Source organism: Rhea pennata, chromosome 7 (genome assembly GCF_028389875.1).
Source record: "Rhea pennata isolate bPtePen1 chromosome 7, bPtePen1.pri, whole genome shotgun sequence".
NCBI lineage: Eukaryota > Metazoa > Chordata > Aves > Rheiformes > Rheidae > Rhea > Rhea pennata.
In genome coordinates, this window is record NC_084669.1 from 25,841,565 (window position 1) to 25,861,628 (window position 20,064).

Sequence of the window (20,064 nt, forward strand, 5' to 3'; positions counted from 1 at the left end):
ATTTGTCAGTTCTTCTTTTCCACTAAGATAAGGAAAGGAAAATGATTCCTGTCCTGAGACATAGTTTTGCCTGTTATGGACATCTGAGGAGGGTAAGTAAAGGAAAAGTCATTATCATCATCAACAAAACTTCCTCAGTTGTTGACAACACACTGATAAATATAGCTTTAGAATCCCAGCCACTAGCCCAAAGAATTAATGGCTACTCAGAATTTCTCTCTTTTCCCTCTCAATCTCTAATCTTTCAAAAGAGCTTGACTCTCACACAGAGGTAGTTTGTGGAAAAAATATGGAGGAGTCAGGAAGTTTACCTGATTACTAGACCTTACTAGAAAGAACTACAAAAGGTAAAACTAAGATTTCTGGGTTTTCAGTATTGGATGGAAGGTCCTGCCTTACTGAAAAAGAAGGACTACAGAAAAAAGCTAAAGCTAATAGTAATATAAAACACAGTTGCAGCTACTACAGTTTTGCTACTAAACTCTGTCCTGCCATTGTATGCTCTTCTAATGAGAGCACTACTAAAGCTGCCCACTTAGCACCAGTCATAGATTTAAACACAGACCTATTCCTCCAACCATTAAAAAGCATGTACTGTACTATTTAATTAATGAACATTTATACTGTATGAATAATAAAAAAAGTCACCAAACTGCACTACTAAGGTCCCACATGCTATTGCAAGAGCATGCTTCCTAAAGAGCACATAAAGCAAAATAATGAATTACATTTTTATATAAAAAGAAATAAAAACAGAAAAATAAGAGATGTATTAAAAATCAGGTTTCATTTTTTTAAAAGCATGAGCCCAGTAAAACTCACAGAACTACAATGTACGACACAAGACGGGGATGATACCACAGACACAACAGACATGGAACAGCATGTGTTGGTGTTAAAACTTACAGGCACGTAAACTGGTGGAGCAATCATTAACAGAGACAGAAGAAAGTGGGAAGGCTCTCTCAAGGGTGTCCATGTTACTATGTACACTGCCTGACATGCAAGAGCAGTCACGCTCAGAGCGTCCGCAATCAAAACAACATGCCAGTTTCATTCTCTTGTAGATGGACATCTTGGCTATAATCATGTGTTGGATGGGAGGAGAGGAAGAGCAGCAGGTTAATGGCAAGGTTATATATATTACAAGGCAGCTGGAAGGTAATTTAAGGGATTTAATACAGGCCTTAGTTTATGTTAACAGTCTTGACCCAGGGAAAAAAAATGCAATGAGATTACTGATAACACTTTGGCTGTACATTAAAAGTAGGGCAAAAGATAAATTGTTCTTTATTTCTCTTCAGTCTTATAGGGTGATCACAGACATAGGGAAGAATTACTGATTACAATCAAGTGTTTGGATTAAAAAAGAACATAGCAAAAGCAGAAAATCCTACAAACATATTTCCATGGCACAATTAATACTATAAGGCCAAAACAAGAGAAAATATTAAAGCTGCTAATGCATTAGATATTTTTGGCCAATCCTGTCTTCTGTATAAATCAAAGATATTTATACACACAAACACACACAGAGGAAAACACACATACACATGTATTCTCACACTCACACACACATAAACATACACACACATACATGCGTGTGTATGTGTATATACAATCCTCAAACTCATACTTTCTTCGTATTAAACTGCGCCATGGAACTCTCTAACTGCATTATATTACACATTACTGGAGAGTTACAAGATGTTCATAAAATTTCCTGAAAGATTTACTTAGTTTACATTGTATCTTCAGGAATTCAAATCAAATCTATAACAGAATATCAAAATTTGTCCATATAATAGAAACAACTAATAAAGGCAAATATGCTTGACATTAAAATCAGTTCACAAGTAAGGCATCACCAAAAGCACACAGAGCACTGGTCCACTGGAACATGTTGAACCAATTTTTATCATATTTTCTGCTTCGAGTAGAATCAAGTTTGAACCATGCAACTGGATTCAAAGATAGATCAAGAAGCCAATAACAAAATGCAAAATTAGGTGCTAATTCCAAAAGGAGTGCCAGGTTGGAATACAACATTTATATCCTTTAGTCATGGGAAGGATACTATCTTTGTTATGTATTTCTATGAATTTACGCATGCTATTTTATAAATGTACGTGTAGCTACCATTGCACAATTGTGCGTGCTACCTTAATCACGTACAAGTTTAAACTTGATGAAATGCAAGGTCACTTAAAATTGTTTCACATGTTGCACTGAACCAACACTTTTGGTAATGGTTTAGATTGAACTGACTCAATTATACTAAAAACAAAACAGAACACTGACAGGCAAAAACAAAACCTTAAAAGCAAATGCAGAAGAAAGGTAATGTTTCTCTGGCCTGTGTCTTCAGTTTCAGATGTCTTTTTATATTATAGTAATGATGTTAATTTAAAATATTTTCCCTTGATTTTGCCATTTTTAATGCTACAGTCACCAGGGAAGAGGGACTGAAATCTCTGAAATGGGTCAAGTCCTGTTCTAAGGCCTTAATGACTTGCTCTACAGTATATCTGTCAAGCAAGGGTAACATTATGATTGTGGAAAACAGGCATTGAGGGAAATGAATGAGTGATCTCTTCAGCAGCGACTCCATTCCTCTAAAACTTTGCTCATATGACTAGAGGCATGTTCTTTTAGCATCCTAGTAGAGTTATCTTACAGCTGTTCAGAAAGTCATCATGCAGCGTCAGGCTTGTTCATTGCATGGTACATCATTCCTCAGAGCTTGGCTTTTAACATGAAGGGTTCCACTGCAGCTTTTGATGCATACACATTCAGACTACATAGAAAATTCAAAACAGCATTTGGTATCCCATGGATTCCCTCTCTCTAACTCTTCCCAATGTATCCTTTAAAATTGAAAAGTTGGGAGCAGAAAAATAAAAGTGAAATATTTTATCAGAAAAGGTGGAAGCGTTCCCATTACACCTATTTTTATTATTTTCACTTTAAGGAAATGAAAGAAAAATAAAGAGCATTTGTGAGACACACTAACAGTAGGTGAGGGAAAAGGAAGGCCCATTTTGTTTTAATTACAGCTGTTTTGAAGGACTTTTTTTTAAAATGAAATGCTGTAGCAAAACACACTGCCCAGAAATTCTCAACTGCTATGTTACTGGTTAGTAACAGTCCCTGGTTTTCATTTACTTGTAGCCATATCTTGTCAACAGTCAATAATAGGATATGACACATTTATTAAAATTAAAAGAAATCATCCTTAAGGGCAAGGAGGGTTGAGAAGAGAAACTTTTTGTACATTTTCATTGAACTTAAATGAATGAAGTAGGAAATTTAAGCCTTTCTGTTCAGCAGGGGGAACAAGTTCACAGCACTTTTCAAAAGTAAAGCCCTTTCAGGGACTGTTTTTAACTATTATTATCAGTTGTTCCGAAGATCATGCATCATTTTAATATTTCACACCATGAACATGCAGCAAACAGGCTCGAATCTGAAAATATAAGTAGCAGAAACGACTTGCTATAAGGGTTTCAAACCAGTATATAAGCAACTGCATATCAGAGCAATACATTTTATAAAGAAAACATGCTGTTACTTTTCATTCCTTTTATACAGTAATTGTTACGTTCATACCAAATACAATATATTTTTAATAAAACAAAACATGGAATATTAGTAGGGATGGTTAGCGACAAGATCAAAGATAAGACAGAAATGATTTTAAATGGTTCAGCCACACACATACCATTTCCTATTAAACTTCCATAAACATTAACAATAAATGGGAATCACCAGAGACATAGGGGGACCTTAAGAACAGCATCTGGGAGGGTGTTAAATTCATTTGACACTATAGCACCTGCACAGAATCAGCTCATTTCTATTCAAAAAAATGTTTTGGAGGTTGAATAGAGCTACAATTTGCAAGTAGTGAAAATTAAAGTCGGGACATAAAATAAGGTACTTCCTATTTTCAACTGAAGAATAAATGGATAAAAAGGAAGAACAACTCCTTATGCTTAGTATGATGAGAAGTCAATAGCATTTGTAAAATGAATTAATAAAAGTATCAGGGGAACTTATCATGCATATAGAAATCAGCCTAATTAAATTATTTACTGACAAAACAAGGCATAACTGAACAATTGTAATTTTCCTGATTGTTTATGACCAAGGAAAACAAAATTTCTGACAATTATTCATAAAAATAAATATTTTCTAAAAAGCATTTTTGTTGCAATTTCTCTCAGAAGACAGTAGCCTTCCATTTTTATATGGGAGAAATGTGCCTTCTGTCTGGGGTTCTAGCACTACCTGGCCTTCTGATCTCAAAAACTCAAAAAGCCTAGTCAACATTTCTAGATGACTGTCTGGATCTAAGGTGATGCTTAAAGTTCACAAACAGTAATGAGGTGTATTTCCTGCTGCAAAAATAAGCAAAGAAAACTGCAAATTACCTAAGATGTCAAAGAACAGTTCCTGTTCTAAAGGAAGAAGAACAAAGTATCTCTTCATCTCGTTTTTTTTGTTCTTCTTTTTTTTTTTTAAAAAAAAAGTACAGTCTACCTAATGCTACTATTCCACCCTTCACTAAAGTTTTCCTTGCGAACCTGAATTGTTAAAAAAAAAAAAAAGAAAAAAAAAAAAAAAAGTAGATCTATGAGGACATCTAGTGGATTCTCTGTGAGACAACAATCTGTTAAAAAGCATCTGAACTGGAGGTTTCTTGATAGTGTAAAAGGTCCCAACTATGATTAAGAATTGAAATGGATAGAGTGTCATTTCAATTCAGCAATTTCTCATGATCCACAGTAAGAGTAAAATAGCAACAAAGGGGAGTTTACAAAGAAATTATGGTACAAAACAACTAATAGCATTAAAGGAAGACCAGACTGATTTGATTGTCTTTTAGCGACGTTGGTTAGCATCACGAGACTAAAATATTGAAAGGACTTCCCCCAGTACAATTTCAGTTTTCTTAAAAATACAGCAGCATATCTTAAATTGTTTGTGACAATTTTCTCTTAACACAACAGGCAAAGCTATCTCTCTATTATTTGTTACAGAACAATTTTAAGACCTCTGACTCAGCTTGTTCACTATCTTGCCATTTTTGTAAAATTCTGACTTTAAATGATGTCAATCAAAGGCATTTGGCTAGATCTTCGCTATAATTTATATGATGGTGTTCTTTCTCAAACTTTAGAAATCACAGGTGATGTAAGTAGATACTCTACTCTATTTTAGTAACTTTAAGAATGACTCACAGGGTTTGAATTAATGACACATTTATAGACCAATTCATTTTATTTTTCATCTCTCATCATGACCTTTCCTGCATTACCTTAAAGAAGTCTCTCAGTCAGCGTGTTCTCTAACTGCACTTCTGAACAGACTGAAGCTATTGGGGAAATGGAAAAGCACAAGTCAAAGATACATGATCTTTCCTTAAATACTCTTTAGCAAGAAGAGCTCATTTATTTAGCTTTATTACAATTTATTTTTCTGGCCTTGCCAGTCCAAAAAGGCCTCAACACAGAAATGTGTTTAATTTAAATACTTTGTGTCTGTATGCAACAGTGTCCATCCCAAACTTTAAGCAAAAACATAACTAACTAAATTTCAACACACCCAATTTATACTGCAAAAGCAAGGATCATCTTGAATATCTTCCATTATCAGCTAAGCATGCAAAGAAATTCTGAAGAAAACTTATCAATAGTCAGACTGAACTTTGAATGGGATAATGTTTTTAACTTGAAAATTCGATATGGAAAGGAATGACTGCATGGGTCCACATTCTGTCTCACAAGTGATTTACAGGACAACCCTTGTATTCTTGCTTTTTAAATCTTACAGAAAAAAAGGTTATTATTTTTTATTCTGTCCTTTTGCTCATCTGGTTTACAATGAGGCCACAAAATAGATGAACTGGCAATGCTAAGTGGATGGTAATCTCAGCACAGAGACAGGAAAAAACTGCTGATGACCAAAGATGGGGAACTCTGACTGACTGTGCACCCAAAGAATCACTAAAATGGAAACCTATTCACAATGACTGAGAAGAAACACTTTGCGATGTTATCATATAAATTTATCTGAAACCAACATATATTGCTGCAATAGTCCAAACCACTACTATGCTCGTCTGCACTGGATTGGCTTACTGCAACAGGAATGAGAAATTTTTGTTTTCAAATCTGTTTCACTGAGTCTGAGAATTTAAAAAGAAAGTGAGGCCCCGTGTGTCTGTCAGGCTGTTCTTTTGGATAATGTCAGGGTAGCAGTCTCAGGACGGCAGTCCATGTCACAGAGCTATTAATATTGTCAGTAAAATCTCCAAAGTGCTGAATTCAAGACTGAAAAATCCTTTCCAAATATCAAGGTTTTCAAGGTACAAATTATATTTGTTTGAGCTGCAAAATATGAGTAAGTGGTCAGTTCTGCCACCACTGATCATCTCAATCAGGAAACTTAATTAACTTGCTTCCTGTATTACCAATAGTGATTAAAACTGATTTCTAGAATTTTTCAAAGCTCACATTTCTCCTTTCCAAATTACTTTCAGTATTTTGCCTCAACATTAATGGGAATTGTTATTTTAGCTATGTAAATTCTTTTTCTGGTTTATTAGGATTACTATTTCTTACTTTCATAGAAAAAATGCAGTATTCTTTGAAGAAACTATTGCTCTGTGCTTGAGTAGTTAGGTCTGATTAAGACCTAAAGTGTTATCCCAAAACAAATTTGCAATAGCTGGTAAAATGGTGGAAAAGCCTGATAGCCTCACTTATTTAGAGTAGCTGCAGTTCTACCGGATGGTTAGCAACCTCAACCTGCTAGAGAAATGGCTCACTGCAGCTATGAAATATCTTATCCCTCTTGGTGTTTGAAGGGAGAAGTCCATATAAACCTATAATCACCTTATAATGAATATTTTCTTTGCAGTGATTGTATTTCCAAGAAACAAATTCTTTCCATCTCCCAAATGCTGTATTTATTTTAACTATCATGACTGTGCACACTAAAAGTGGCTGACTGAAAGCCTCCATAGATACTGTTGAATTAAAGTGGTATGACTCAGATCGATATGAACTGGTCTATAAAGTTCATATTATATAGATAATAGTAAGTGTAAAGCCTTACAGTTAAGGTCCTGAAAAGACAGTGTTAATCTTCTATGTAATTAGCAAAGCAAAACTGTTACAGCTAGGGGAAAATAATCACTGTAGCTTGTCTCCTGGTAAGGATGGTTTATGTATCAGAAGTTAACGATAGTTAATTCATTGTCTGGCTTCCCTCCTATCTTCCCCCCCTCCCCTCCTTTTTTTTTATATTAGAGGGGAGAAAGGAGTAAGATAAGGCCAGTAAAAGACTGCTGTGTTATCCCTCTGTATTAGCTATGCAACGGAAGGGACAAAATACAGAAAGCTGAACACAGGTCTGACAATGAATTGCACTTAACCAGGCAAACAGTGCTAGAGTGGTGATTACCCCAGCCTAACTGACATCCCTAAGAATTCATGAGATACCTCCATGATCATTTCAAGGAAATTTCACTGCCAAGGTCTCACATTCAATTAGGGATAAAAATAAGTTTGTGAAGAAAATGCATTGAAAAGGTGGAAGAGGGGAACACTGCTGTATTTTCTTCAACGTCGCCCTAATCTGCGTGGGTGTAAAGGATGAGAAAATTGTGGGTATGACGTCACTGCTACATGCAACATAAATAAAGAAAAGAACCAAAATACTGAACAAAAATACTCTCTGCTAGAGAAAGACAGGTTGGACCGCACTCTGGGCTACAGGGAACCCATTTTTACTCACAATAGATCACTATCAGTGTGCAGTTAAAATATAGTAGGGGCCGTGTTCCAAGGCAGCAAGAGGAAAAATAAATCAAAAGTTTGTCAATTGTCATAGATTACAAGAAATTCCTTCAAACACATCAATGTACACATGATATCTCCCCTCAGGGGTTCAACCCCCACTGTTCACAGCAAGCACTGTCACTGGAAAAAATATAAAGAGAATTAGACCACAGCTGTTACACAAAATGAAAGAAACAAAAGGAGTAGGTCATCCAGTTTAGAGATTTTATCCCAATGTGGCTGCAATTTTATATAAATATATACATGTATTTGGCCCCTTGCTGAAAAGACTACAGTTAAACTGAATAGGAAAGAAATTGAAAACATTCCAAAAAAATATTAACAATCTGTGAATAAAACTTCCACACAAGCATTTCTCTGGACAACACAACATCAACATTCATAGGTTATTTAGGGAGCAGGATGGGTAAGGAGAAAAGAGGAATGGCAGAAACTGCAAAAGGAAAGCAAGGTTACTTTAATTATCCTTGGCCTTGTGGAAATGCACTGTTCTACCCTGAATTATTAATATTGGGCCTAACAGCTTTGGACAAATGGCTATGTAGGTCAAGCTCACTTTTAGACCCCAACAATACCACAGCTAATGTTCAGACAGTACCTAAATTGATGTGAAACCTCAGATGCATTATTAAACAATGTGGTTTTCAAGTGTCACAGGAAGCTGCATTAACTAATGCCGCAATAATTAAGATTTCCATGTAAAGGAGATATTGTTTCACATTCATTCACCTGAACATGCCAAGATTTTTATACACAACCCTTCATTTCTTCTTACGTCTTCCATATTCAGCTGTCTCTAATTGTTATATTCCTCACTAATTAAAATACTTATTTAAATTTATTACATAGGAGTGTGTATGTGCGTGTGTGAGAGAGAGAGAGAGATTTGCAGTGTCTCTGAAAGTCAGACTGACAGATTAGCTGTTGACAGATTAGTTGATAGTTTCCTAATTCAATGGAAAAAGTGTTTCTTTAATTTATGCTTTCTTTTGGTTAGACTGCATTTTAAGATCAACAATTTGTGTCGCTTACAAACGGATAACATATCTAAGATTTTCAAAAGTGATTAGTGATTTGAAAGCTTAAGCTAAAATGTTTTAGAAGGGTCTGAATTACAGACCACGCTAAAGACTTACCTTTAAAAAAAAAAAAGAAAAAAGAAAAGAAAAGAAAAAAAAAGGTTAGGTCCTATAAAAGAGATCATAAAATTGTCATCAAAATTCAAAAGACTAAAAAAATCACTAATTACTGTTGAAATTTTTCATTTAAATATTTTTGTGGATTTATAGAACATTAAAAGCAAAACAATTGTATTATTCCTAATAGTTACAAACACTCTGCTAAGTGTGAAGCTGTTCTCAGCTGTGCTCGGAGCTTCCAGCTGTTACAGCGTCTGCGGCAGTATACTTGTGTGCGTGTAGGAGGGGAGACGGGGGGAGGAAGGGAGAGGGAGAGGACAGACAACGAACGTGGAAATTTACAATTTTACTATCACCGACCTTTTTTGCTTTTCCACCTGACTCGGAGGATTACCTCCGAGCGGTCAGCGTTCACCGCTGCAGCTCTGACAGCCTCCTCCTTCAGCCTCACTAACCCCATCGTTTCGTTCCTACGTCTGTCCGACACCCTTTCATTTATTGGACTGACCTGTGTGGCCACGCCACTTGGCGCATTGCCTCGCGCTACACGCAGAAGTCGTCACTCTCACCCCTCTCCACGGCCTTACTGCTGGTAACGGACCTGTTGTTTTGGCTGGGCCCACGGGATACCCTTGTTTTCTCCCTGGTTTCCCAGTACTGAGGGTTATGTTAATTTTCATGCTCTTGCCCTTTATACTGTGATTTCCTGACTCCTGTCTTCTAATAGATTTCAATGAAATGTGGCACAAAGTAGTTCTCACATTCAAATGACAAATCCTTTGGCAAATATTCTAGAATTCAGCATGTACGAGCAGCATATACTATGTGAAGTGGAAGGAGAGAAGAACGTACAAAAACAGTGGGTCATTTTTAGCAGAATCAGCCAAAAATAAACAGGTTACATATTTCTCTTGCTTAGCTGTTGGGTAATTTGGAAAAAAGATTGGCTTTGTGAGTTACAGGCACCCTGAGGCATCTGTAACTTGCTTTACCAGAACTTACTCAGCAGTCTCGTTGGTTTTGGCCACAGTTCAAAGGTCACAATCTCACATGGCTAAACTGTTCTTGATTTTTTTTTTCCCAATATGTTAGGCAATGCACGCATTCCTTCCACATCAGGCATGCTTTCCATGTGTTTTGCTCTCCTTGTGGCTATTGGGAGGAAAATCCCATTTTGATGAGAATCCTCAGTGTCTCAGCAGCTCTTTCAATTCTACTACTTTGTTCCACATTCCTGGGTTTTGGGGGGGAGGATTTTCTTTAAAAAATTTAGTGATATGCTCTTCCTTTCCAAAATCCATCTTCTTGAAATCATTCAAATTTAAGTGCCCCTTAAAGGTACAGTTTTAGCCCTTTCCATTTTCTACAATAGCAGAATGATAATACTATGACTGGATCAATAAATTAGAGGGTTTTTCCCTCATGGAAGTAACAGAAGAAGAGGTATGGTCAACCTTTTCTGAAATGTTTCCATTTACCTAATCAGTGTATTTGTACTGGATATTTTCTCATTCCAAAAGACCATGCAATCCAAATCAATCTGCACATATTCATTAAGAAATGGTTTCAGCAAAAAGTCCTTTAGAAGTATATAGCTAAAAAACTATTTTTGAGTATTTATAAAAATACAGAACTTAAACCAAATATTAGCATTACAGCTACAGAACCTCCTGAAAGGACAGTCATAATTAAAAGGCATAATTAAGAGGATTTCTTCCAGACAATCCCTCTCTCTAGCAAAACCAAAAAACTCCCAAACTCTTTTCTACATTGCAATCTGCTGTACAAAATCCCTTGTGCAGAATCTCTGTAGTAAGGAACGTAGGCAGTTATTTTAATATTCTATTTCAATATTTGCATGATGGAATGTTATTCCTCAGTTTCTTTTTATACAGAATTGTATTCAGCAAAGGTAAAGCTCTTTACTTCACTAAAGCTTACTGAAATTATTAAACTTCTCCCTGGTATGAATGAAAGTAGAACTTCACTGTTAACTTATGCTTACTTCACAAACCTCCATTTTTAGATCTATCTTGATTTAATTCTTCAACCTTTGTTAGTTTTGGCCCTAATGGATTTTTTTAATTAAAACACAGCTGTGAGTGGTGTGAAATTTAATTTTAAAAAATAAGCACTTCAGAAATGCAAGTGGCACTTATTAACTGTGTTGCTGTGTATTTATTTATCAGTTTTTCTGTACCAGTGTGTAAAACAGATAAATGCATATAAAGACATTCTCCAAGGATGAGCAGTTCATGAAAAGGGGAAGAAAGGATTGACAAAAATATTACTTACGCCGTTTGCAGCCACATTTTTTTATCCTTTTGGGATCTGTGATGTCATCGTGACAAGCCTTGCAGTAAAAAAATGCCCTAGAGAGACAGAATGGAAAAACTGACACATTTCTTAATCCATACAAATGAAATTAGTCCCACATTTCCTCTTGTTGCATTGTCAAATTAATGAAACATGCCAGCACTAATTTTCTTTAATCTTTGAAAAGGTTTAGACATTTAAAGTAGGAAATGTTTTCTGCAAGACCATTAATCTCAAACATAAGACTTTCTGCTCCAAATTACCATTTCTTTTAATATACTTTTACTTGAAAAATTAAACTAGGAAAATGGATGATAATTATAACAGTGTATCGGTTCATTTGCCTTTCATCTTAGAAAAGAGCATTGAATAAATTTTGTCATGAAAACGTATAATAAGCTCACTGGTCTTAGCAGATCTACTGGATAGTTTTTGTAAAGAGCATATAGTATTCCTGGCCAATTTTTAAGCCCAGTCACAAGTGGGACCTCATTTTTGATCCAATGAGATATTGCAATGTGACCAATGTGACAACAGCATCATGTATGCTATGTACAAAAAAACAAAAAAGGAAAATCCACCCAAAATAATGAGGTTCTTAAAGCAACAAATGAAAGAATTGAAATAATCTGGAGTTTTGTCTTTTCTGTTCAATTAGAGCAGTCATATTGGTTTTGAACAGAAAAAAAGCCAAAATCTCAACAAAAACAAACAATTAACAAGGTCACCCATCTAAGTCTCTATTTAAAGTTTTTGCAGATTAACTTACACTCTGTTATCAAAGGGTTCACCACCAGGTGAAGCACAAAGAAAACTAAAGGAAGGAAGGAAGGGAGCATTCAACTTTATATATGATTAAATCAAAATTACGTTTAATAAATATGCAAACTGCCCATAGGAGATTTTAATCATGCCTGTCAAGTTGACATGTCACTAAGACTGCTGTGACACATTTCATGAGGATCAAACAGTTGGCACCTAGCTGGACAGTAACAGCTTACCAGGATTCTTCCTGGTATAACAGATTAAACATGCCAGCACATTTCCATGTGCTGAAATTTCCCTATACTTATCCATATTTAAGACAGGCTCCATATCTACCTTCCCAACCCTCTCTTCCTGCATACTTCTCGATACAAACTGGCTGCAAGAACCAAAAGTGCCATTTTGTAGTCACTCATGGACCGTGCAGACAACACTGCTCATAGATGGCAGAGTACCTACAATAGTAGAAAAGTCAATGGAAAAGAAGAGTCGACAATCCAAAATATAAAAAGAAAAATAAATAGGAATTCCAGGAAGCTTAATCTTTCAGGCTATGAGATTGTCATACTATTTCCAAGAGTAAAATGTAATATGAAAGAGCGTCCTCTGAGCATTTGCATACTTTGCTGCAGAAAGTTTCTGGTCTCCAAAATGCTTGCCTTCCACCAAAGAGAAAGAAAAAAAACAAGAAAACAAAAATACATCTTTTTTTTTTCAAACCATGAGTGGATGACAAGACATAAGCAGAGAGGAAAAATTTGGCCCCCGTTTCTACAATTCCTTCCAACCTAGCTGTAGGCCCCAGTTTTGAATGAGAATTCTCTATCACAGATAGCTGCTCACACAGCCTTGTGACCTGAATTGGACCTCACTCATTTTCACAATTCATGTAGCCAAAGTCCATTGCAGGACAAATGTGCTAAAGAGTACCTTCAAACTTACTTGTAAAGTCAAGAGCAATAGCCTGAAGTGATTGCTGTAATAAAATTATCCTACTGATAATTCGATTGAATTAAGTGGATTTGAAACAAGTGGATTTCTGATGTGAACACTAAAATGTAAGAATGATAAAGGTGTAATTCATATAGTTTTTATTCTATTTAAACATTCAACATTTCATATGAAACTATTCAGAGAAAATCCTAGGCATAAGGGTTTCTAATGTGAAACTGTTTTTCTAAAAAAGAATAAAAATAATTCTAGTAAGAAGAGTAATTAACTCTGTGCTATATTTCAACGTCAAACATGCATTTGATAAAAATGAGTATATTTAATCTAAAGGAGTTGAAATTGTCCCTTTAGCATATAGCGCACACACAAAAAATTGAGTTTAAGGTATATAACATATATTTACTTTTGTTTTATTGTACATTAAAAAAAAGACAAAAAAGCTTTTTTCTTTTCTCCCCAAAATCGTTTCATTGACCTTCAGATACCATTAAAATCTCACCACTTCAAGCACTCAGTGTTTTCAAAATTTTGATGTTTTCATCTTTTTTAAAATCTTCATGGCTAATATGTATCACTCAAATATTACTTTTAATTTGGTTTAATTATAAATAGTTTAGGATTTACTAAATGTCATTTAAAATATTAGAATATTTCAAATATAGGATTTTAATTAAAACATCCAACTCAAGCAAAATATCAAGTAAAAAACTGATTTTTGATAACACGATTTACACAAAAAATTCAAAATGGTGAGAAGAACTCAGGTGGAAATACTCCTTTGCCTTTTAAATCTTTTTATTTCAATTTTATAGACATTTAATAATTCCTTGATTTGAACATTATTTTTCTGCTTGCTATTTTATTCCTTCCAAGGCCATTATAATCATAACAGAGCTAATGTCTGAAATACACAATTCTGGTCCTAAACAAGATACATGAAACTTTATGGTACCCAAGCCAAATCTAATATAGCCAAGTTTTTAGTAAAATGAAGTGGTAAAGTTGTATGGTTCGAATAAGTTGCACTGTTGTAGTTTGATTTATTATTATGTGGCCACAGAGCATATAGTTCCAGTACAGAAAAATGACATGAACATAAATATTATTCTGCTACTGCAATTGCTGAATGAATACAGTACCTTGCTCACATCAAATATTTGCTAGAGTCTATATAAATAAAAACTACTCTAAACCTCTGAAACTTAGTCAAAACTATCAACTCAGTTCTCTCTCAGAGTAATTCCACTGAGACAAATTAATTTACAGAGAATGCAGACTGAAATATTGTACATTTTCTTGTGAGACTCAGCAAAAAAGTTCTTTTCATATTTGCTGAAAAAATATTTAATATTTTTGATATTTAGGGCTGCAGTTAAGAAAGTGGCATGTACATATCTTAAGGAAAAACTTGTTTGACTAGTGTACCAACTCAATTCATCCTAAGAATCTCTCAACAGATTACAATAAAAAGTAGGTGAAATACTCACATGTAAGAAAAAGCAGAAAGATAAAGTATGAATTACCTTTTTACTTCTTTGGCATCACTTGCAATGAAGAATCCTAAAGTACCCTCTTGAATCTTGACATGGTTTCCAGGATTGATTAATATACTGCTCAGTGAAACAAAGAGAAACAAACAAAAAACAAAACCATGAGTTTAAATTTCTTTTAACTGAACGTTCCAAAATTGTTTAGTTTTATTCTGTTATAGGGGACCCACTAGTTAGGAAAAGCTACAAAGAATTTTTAGGCCATTCTTCTATGAAATTTCCAATCAAATAACAATTTTCACAGACCATTGCTTTTACAAAACCTTAAATTTGAGAGAATCACGTACCCTTGAAACAGTATCATCTGAATTTTGTATCGCTGTATTCTTTATGCTTTGCATTAGATATAAACTATACAAAATAACAAAAGTAACAATCCCTTCAGAAACACCCTGCGTGAAGCTGAGCATTTGAGCTCTCTTGCTCTAGCATTCAAGAATGGTGAAAGAATTCACAATATGGTGAAAAGGGAAGAAAGCAGGCAACCACTAATCAGTAACAGTACTAAAAGTCATTTATGAAGCTAAATCTTTTTACACAACCTTTTGCCAATTTCCAGTGAAAGAGAATGTTAATGGGACCCCTATCAGGACATAAAATGTTATTGTTTAAAATCATAAATACAGACATACACTCAAGGGGAATGGTACAAGACAACCAGTCATGGTAGCTGAAAAACATAAAATGAATGCAGATTTTTAAAATACTGCTATGCAGCCACGGAAGAACAAAATAACCAAAACCACACTTACAGAATAGCCTTAACTATATTTGATGAAGGAAATTACAAACTGCTAACATGAACGTAGGTACCCTGCATCTCCATATGCATCTCCATTTTCAACAAGATTTAGCACTTGATTTTGGTTAAGGCAATTTGTAAAGTACCAGGCAATATATCTGCATATAGAAACAGATATTAATATATCCTGCAGTAAGTTTTTTATGAAGTGTGGTATAGCTAAACTTTTGGTTTGATAAAGACCTTAATAAAGTTTGTCAAGTATTCTTTTTTGTCTTTTGTTATAGCTTAGTCTTTGCATGTCAAAATGTAAGAATGGCACACAGATACAATTTATAGTAAACAAAGACTATCAGCAATTTAAATGCTTGCGGATTTAGTAAACATTGATTTTGAGGAAAGATATTTATGCAAAACTCTGTAACGCACTTTTCCGTATGGACATGTGTTACTAACACTGGAAAGTCAAAAATCTTTGATTTTATTGTTAGGAGCAAAAATGGGTCTCAGCAGCTATCATGTTCAAGATGGTATTTATTATTTATACATTATTAATAAATGAATATGACAAATAATACACCTGGAAATTTTATATGAGTTTGTGTGACTACACACACACACAATATTTCATGAAAAGAAGAATCAGGTTGGAATATTAAGCACTCAGGAATTAAGAATTAAGAAGCTAATCATGAAACCACAATTCAGTCCCCATAATGCAGCCATTATGACCAAATCTTAATTTAATATCCACAAACTACTTTTCTCCACAATCTGGGAATTCATTCAGTGGTGTCCTATTGTCATCATTCCAGGTACAGATTCATGTATTATATCTTGCTTTAAAAATACCATTTTTTTCTTATGTGTTTGCCTGCAGTATTCATCACTATATCAAGCAAATACTTCACAAATACTTAATGATTTGTTTTATAAAATCAAGAAAAATCAAAATACAGTACTATCTCATTTTAAAGATGACAGTTATGTCACTACGAGATACTCTTACTATGAATTTGGGTCATTTGGGATGCTTCCAGCCTGCTTTTCGTAAGTATCTACCACTGCATAGCTCCTTATGCAGTTTCTAGGGACTTTTGTTGCAATTAAGAATGCTCAGCATTTCCTAAAACCCAGCCTCTGGTTCCTCAAACAACAAGCATTTAACCAGAGATCATCTGTAGAAAATTTGGTTAAAATCATTGGCTTACTCTCAACTGATACTCTAGGGCAGAGGCAGGAATAGAAATTAGTTCTCAAAGAAGGTATTTAACCCAGCTAACCTCTCTTTTCCTTCAGTCACAGTTTCTAACTTTGGAATAAAAAAGAGACAAGAACTACACAAAGTAGAAGACATCACCACAGAAAGCATGTTCATCTCCACTGCAGAGTTCCGCAGCATTGCAAAAGATGAAATGTGATGGTGTAAATACTGCCTACGTTATAATGCACACAGATAAATGGGATGAATTAAAGTTGCACAACTAAACTTGATTTCTAGCATTTCTTAGTTCATCAGTCCTCAGGCTTGCAACCAAAACATTTATCTAAACATTTTTAAAATTCAACTTCATAGGTTTTAAAACCAGAATAGAACAAATGGAAACAAAACTTTTTTTTTTTTTTTTTAGTTAAAAAAATAGAAATAAAAATAAAACAAAACCCAGACTCAGCAATTTGTTCATATGGAATCAGTCACTCAAATAAGTCACAAACAGGTTTGAAATCTTTAAATCCCCTGCACAAACTTTTGTCACTTGAGCCAACAAGTATTCAGTAGCTGTTAAGGAGATCATCATACCTTAATAGACCATCACTAGGAAAAATGAGATGTATACTTTACTAGTTCACTGAACAATAAGTACTCATGGGAAAATTTTGATGACGGCCAATCCTAAGCTTGTGAGCCTAGGAAAGACACTTCTCAAAAACCAGGAAGGGAATCCTTCTGCCTGACATTCTCCAAAGTCCTTCTGCCAACAATTTCTATCATGTTCTTTTTTTACCCTAATTTTATACTTGTTTCAGGCTCCATCTTTCCTCCTCTTTGTCTCCTTATATAGCCAACCCCACACTTCCTTTGTTTCAACTCAAAGTAACCTTTCCTGGATTTTTATCTTCTACTGTAGATCACACATCATCAAAACAGCAAGAAACTGATATGAGACAGCCTATCCACCTTCACATCTGTTACATGCGGCTATAGCAGCCAGAGAAAGCAATTGCAGGAAAAGTGCTTAGCCTCTCTCAGCCTAAGTCGGATCACGTGTCTCATCTATATTTAAAAGAAGTTGTTATTCTGAGAATTTAGCTGTTAAACTCAAACACCCGTCTATTCCGTCTAGTCTAATTTATTTCTAGTAAATTGCAGCTTCTAAAATATGGCACAACTTGTAAACCAGTTAGATTTGGCCATTTTTATTTGGTACATGCTGGCAATATTCTATCAGAAAAACATTTCTTTTGCTTTTTTGTTTCTTGTCCTTAATCATAGAGCTGCTCCAGCTTTTCAATGAAAACAGATGAGCATATTTCTTGACAGGTACAACTGATTTTTCATCCTGATCCCATTCTTGGAGATAGATAAACCATTTGGGGTTTCAAACTCAAAGGGGAAAAAAATCCTACCAAAAGCTCAGCAAACCAAATTCCACAAAAAGCTGAGATAACCACCAGATACATAGTTATGACAAAGTAGTAAGTAAATAAATCAGGTCTTGTAAGAGGCAATGAACATCATCTTAAACCAGAATTAACTGGCTTCTTGTAAGACACAAATGTATTAAAAGTACGGGCTTGTATTTCCAGGTTTTCTGAGACACATGAAATCATTGTCCCATCACTTGGGGGAACCTTGCCCCACCACTGCTGTTGACAATGAGTCACAGCAAAGGCTCATAAAGCTCTGGTTTTCTTTGCATACACTGATCTTTAACCAGAACAAGTCATCAGCAGTTTCTACTGAGTCTATATGGTTTTATTAAATATGCTGCTTATTACAGCAGCAAATATATTACTTCTTATGAGACAGGAAGTATCATTAGCTAGTTATGCTTTGATAACAGTTGCTGTGACAGTTACAGCAAGTAAACAGTTTTGAACTAAAATAATTAAAAGTGGGGAAGAAAAGGGATAGCAAAAAATAAAACATGCTAATGAACTTTCCAAGAAGAATACATCCAACAGTTATTTGAAGACACATGCATCTGCTCAAGCAGCTCTTGCAAATATGCATGTATTTTATTGTGTTGTATCCCCACAGTTGAGGAGGCAGGGGCATGGCAAAGTAAACTGGAGTTTTAAGAGAAAAAGCTTCAGTTTATGTCTCATTTTTATTTATCTCCAAGGTTGGGGGTTTTTGCAGGTATAGGAATATGCAGGGAAAAAAAGAAAAGGACAGAGATTCATTATGTTTAATAGTAAGAAATATAGCAGATCCATATGCACTGCGTGCATGCATTGGAAAAACGCAATAGAAAGTGACAGCTCTGATTTTTCCAAATATATGTTTTTATCATAAAATATCATTTGATGTTTTTTCTCTCAGATCAGCTCACCAAATCAAGCAAGGAAAGTAAAATACTTCAAAAACTTTTAAGATTTTGATCACATTTTCCAGTTTAGGTTATCTCAGACACTAAACAAGAGCAAGTTCAAAAAAACTAATTCATAATTTCTTTTACACTCTTGGTTGTAGAATATACTTTTGTCAGAACAAAGCTTTTCATGACATGTGTCAGGTCACTGCAGAAAAAAAGCTTATCTTCTGACTTGATTGTTCCTTCATACATGAATATTTAGAACACATGGCAATTACAGCCATGTAAATTATATATGATCTACTATTTTTAACTTGAATTTAATGGAGTTTATCAGCTTGAACTTAGCAGAAGCCAGTTCAATTATTCTATGATAGGATAACAATTTATTTCTAAGTCATTTATGGAATAGAAACTCAGTTTAAAAAACTCCGCTTTACACTTATCTGATAGGTAGCAAAAATGAGTTCATTTGCTGAACAAGTTTCACTTGGTCACTAGATGCAAAATCATGCATCAAAGAACAATCAAAAGCATGAACAATGAAAGCAGGTCACACATCGAAAATGTGGAAATCATCCTTGAATTCATTTGTACTCTCAGGAATCAAGAATGATAGAAGATAAACAGCTAAAACTGAACTTCTAGAGCAATTGCAATATAAGTAGGTGAATAGCAAGTAGGAATTAGCAGGAGCATTTGAGATGTATAGATTAAAAAAAGTGAAAAATTCCAATATGGTCAAAAAAACACTAAAGAGTGCTTGGGAATATCCTTCCACCTAGATTGTTCAATGAAAGGTTAAGGAGATAGTGGGTTTTCCATATGCCAATGTAGAAGACAGATCTGACAGTGACTTTAACGTGTGTTAATTCTGACTGATTCTCCCATTTACTGGGGTATAACTTCTCATGCTTTAAATACATATGTTACCTTCTGTAAAAGACAGATATATATAAATATCTCCTCACCCATTCTTATTTACCTGAAACTCACCCACAGCTGAAAGTCCCAGAAGCAGAACGTAAGCATGGCACAATACCTTTCTGGTATAGCATGGATTGCTGCTTACACAATACACCAGTATTATGGTATATAAAAGGATACTGTATTACATTTTCCCTGAAAGCACTAAAAATGAGTAAGGTTTTGATAATTAATTGCAAGTCTTCTGTGCCTTGCCAAAGTTTACTA

The 20,064-nt window shown here is 34.7% G+C and overlaps 1 protein-coding gene across 6 annotated transcripts in view; it reads right to left on the reverse strand.

Annotated features, from left to right (window-relative positions):
- The window catches only part of KCNMA1 (potassium calcium-activated channel subfamily M alpha 1), a 510,592-nt gene that overhangs the window by 89,114 nt on the left and 401,414 nt on the right, over window positions 1-20,064 (reverse strand). For 5 of the 6 annotated variants that reach the window (XM_062580642.1, XM_062580641.1, XM_062580638.1 and 2 more), the window contains 2 exons: window positions 14,563-14,649; window positions 11,303-11,379 (listed from right to left, as the gene is read on the reverse strand). In XM_062580642.1, the coding sequence (XP_062436626.1) occupies window positions 11,303-11,379; window positions 14,563-14,649 (164 nt within the window). Of the gene's footprint in view, window positions 1-906; window positions 1,081-11,302; window positions 11,380-14,562; window positions 14,650-20,064 lie in introns of all 6 variants that reach the window. The other variant, XM_062580640.1, reaches the window with a different exon arrangement.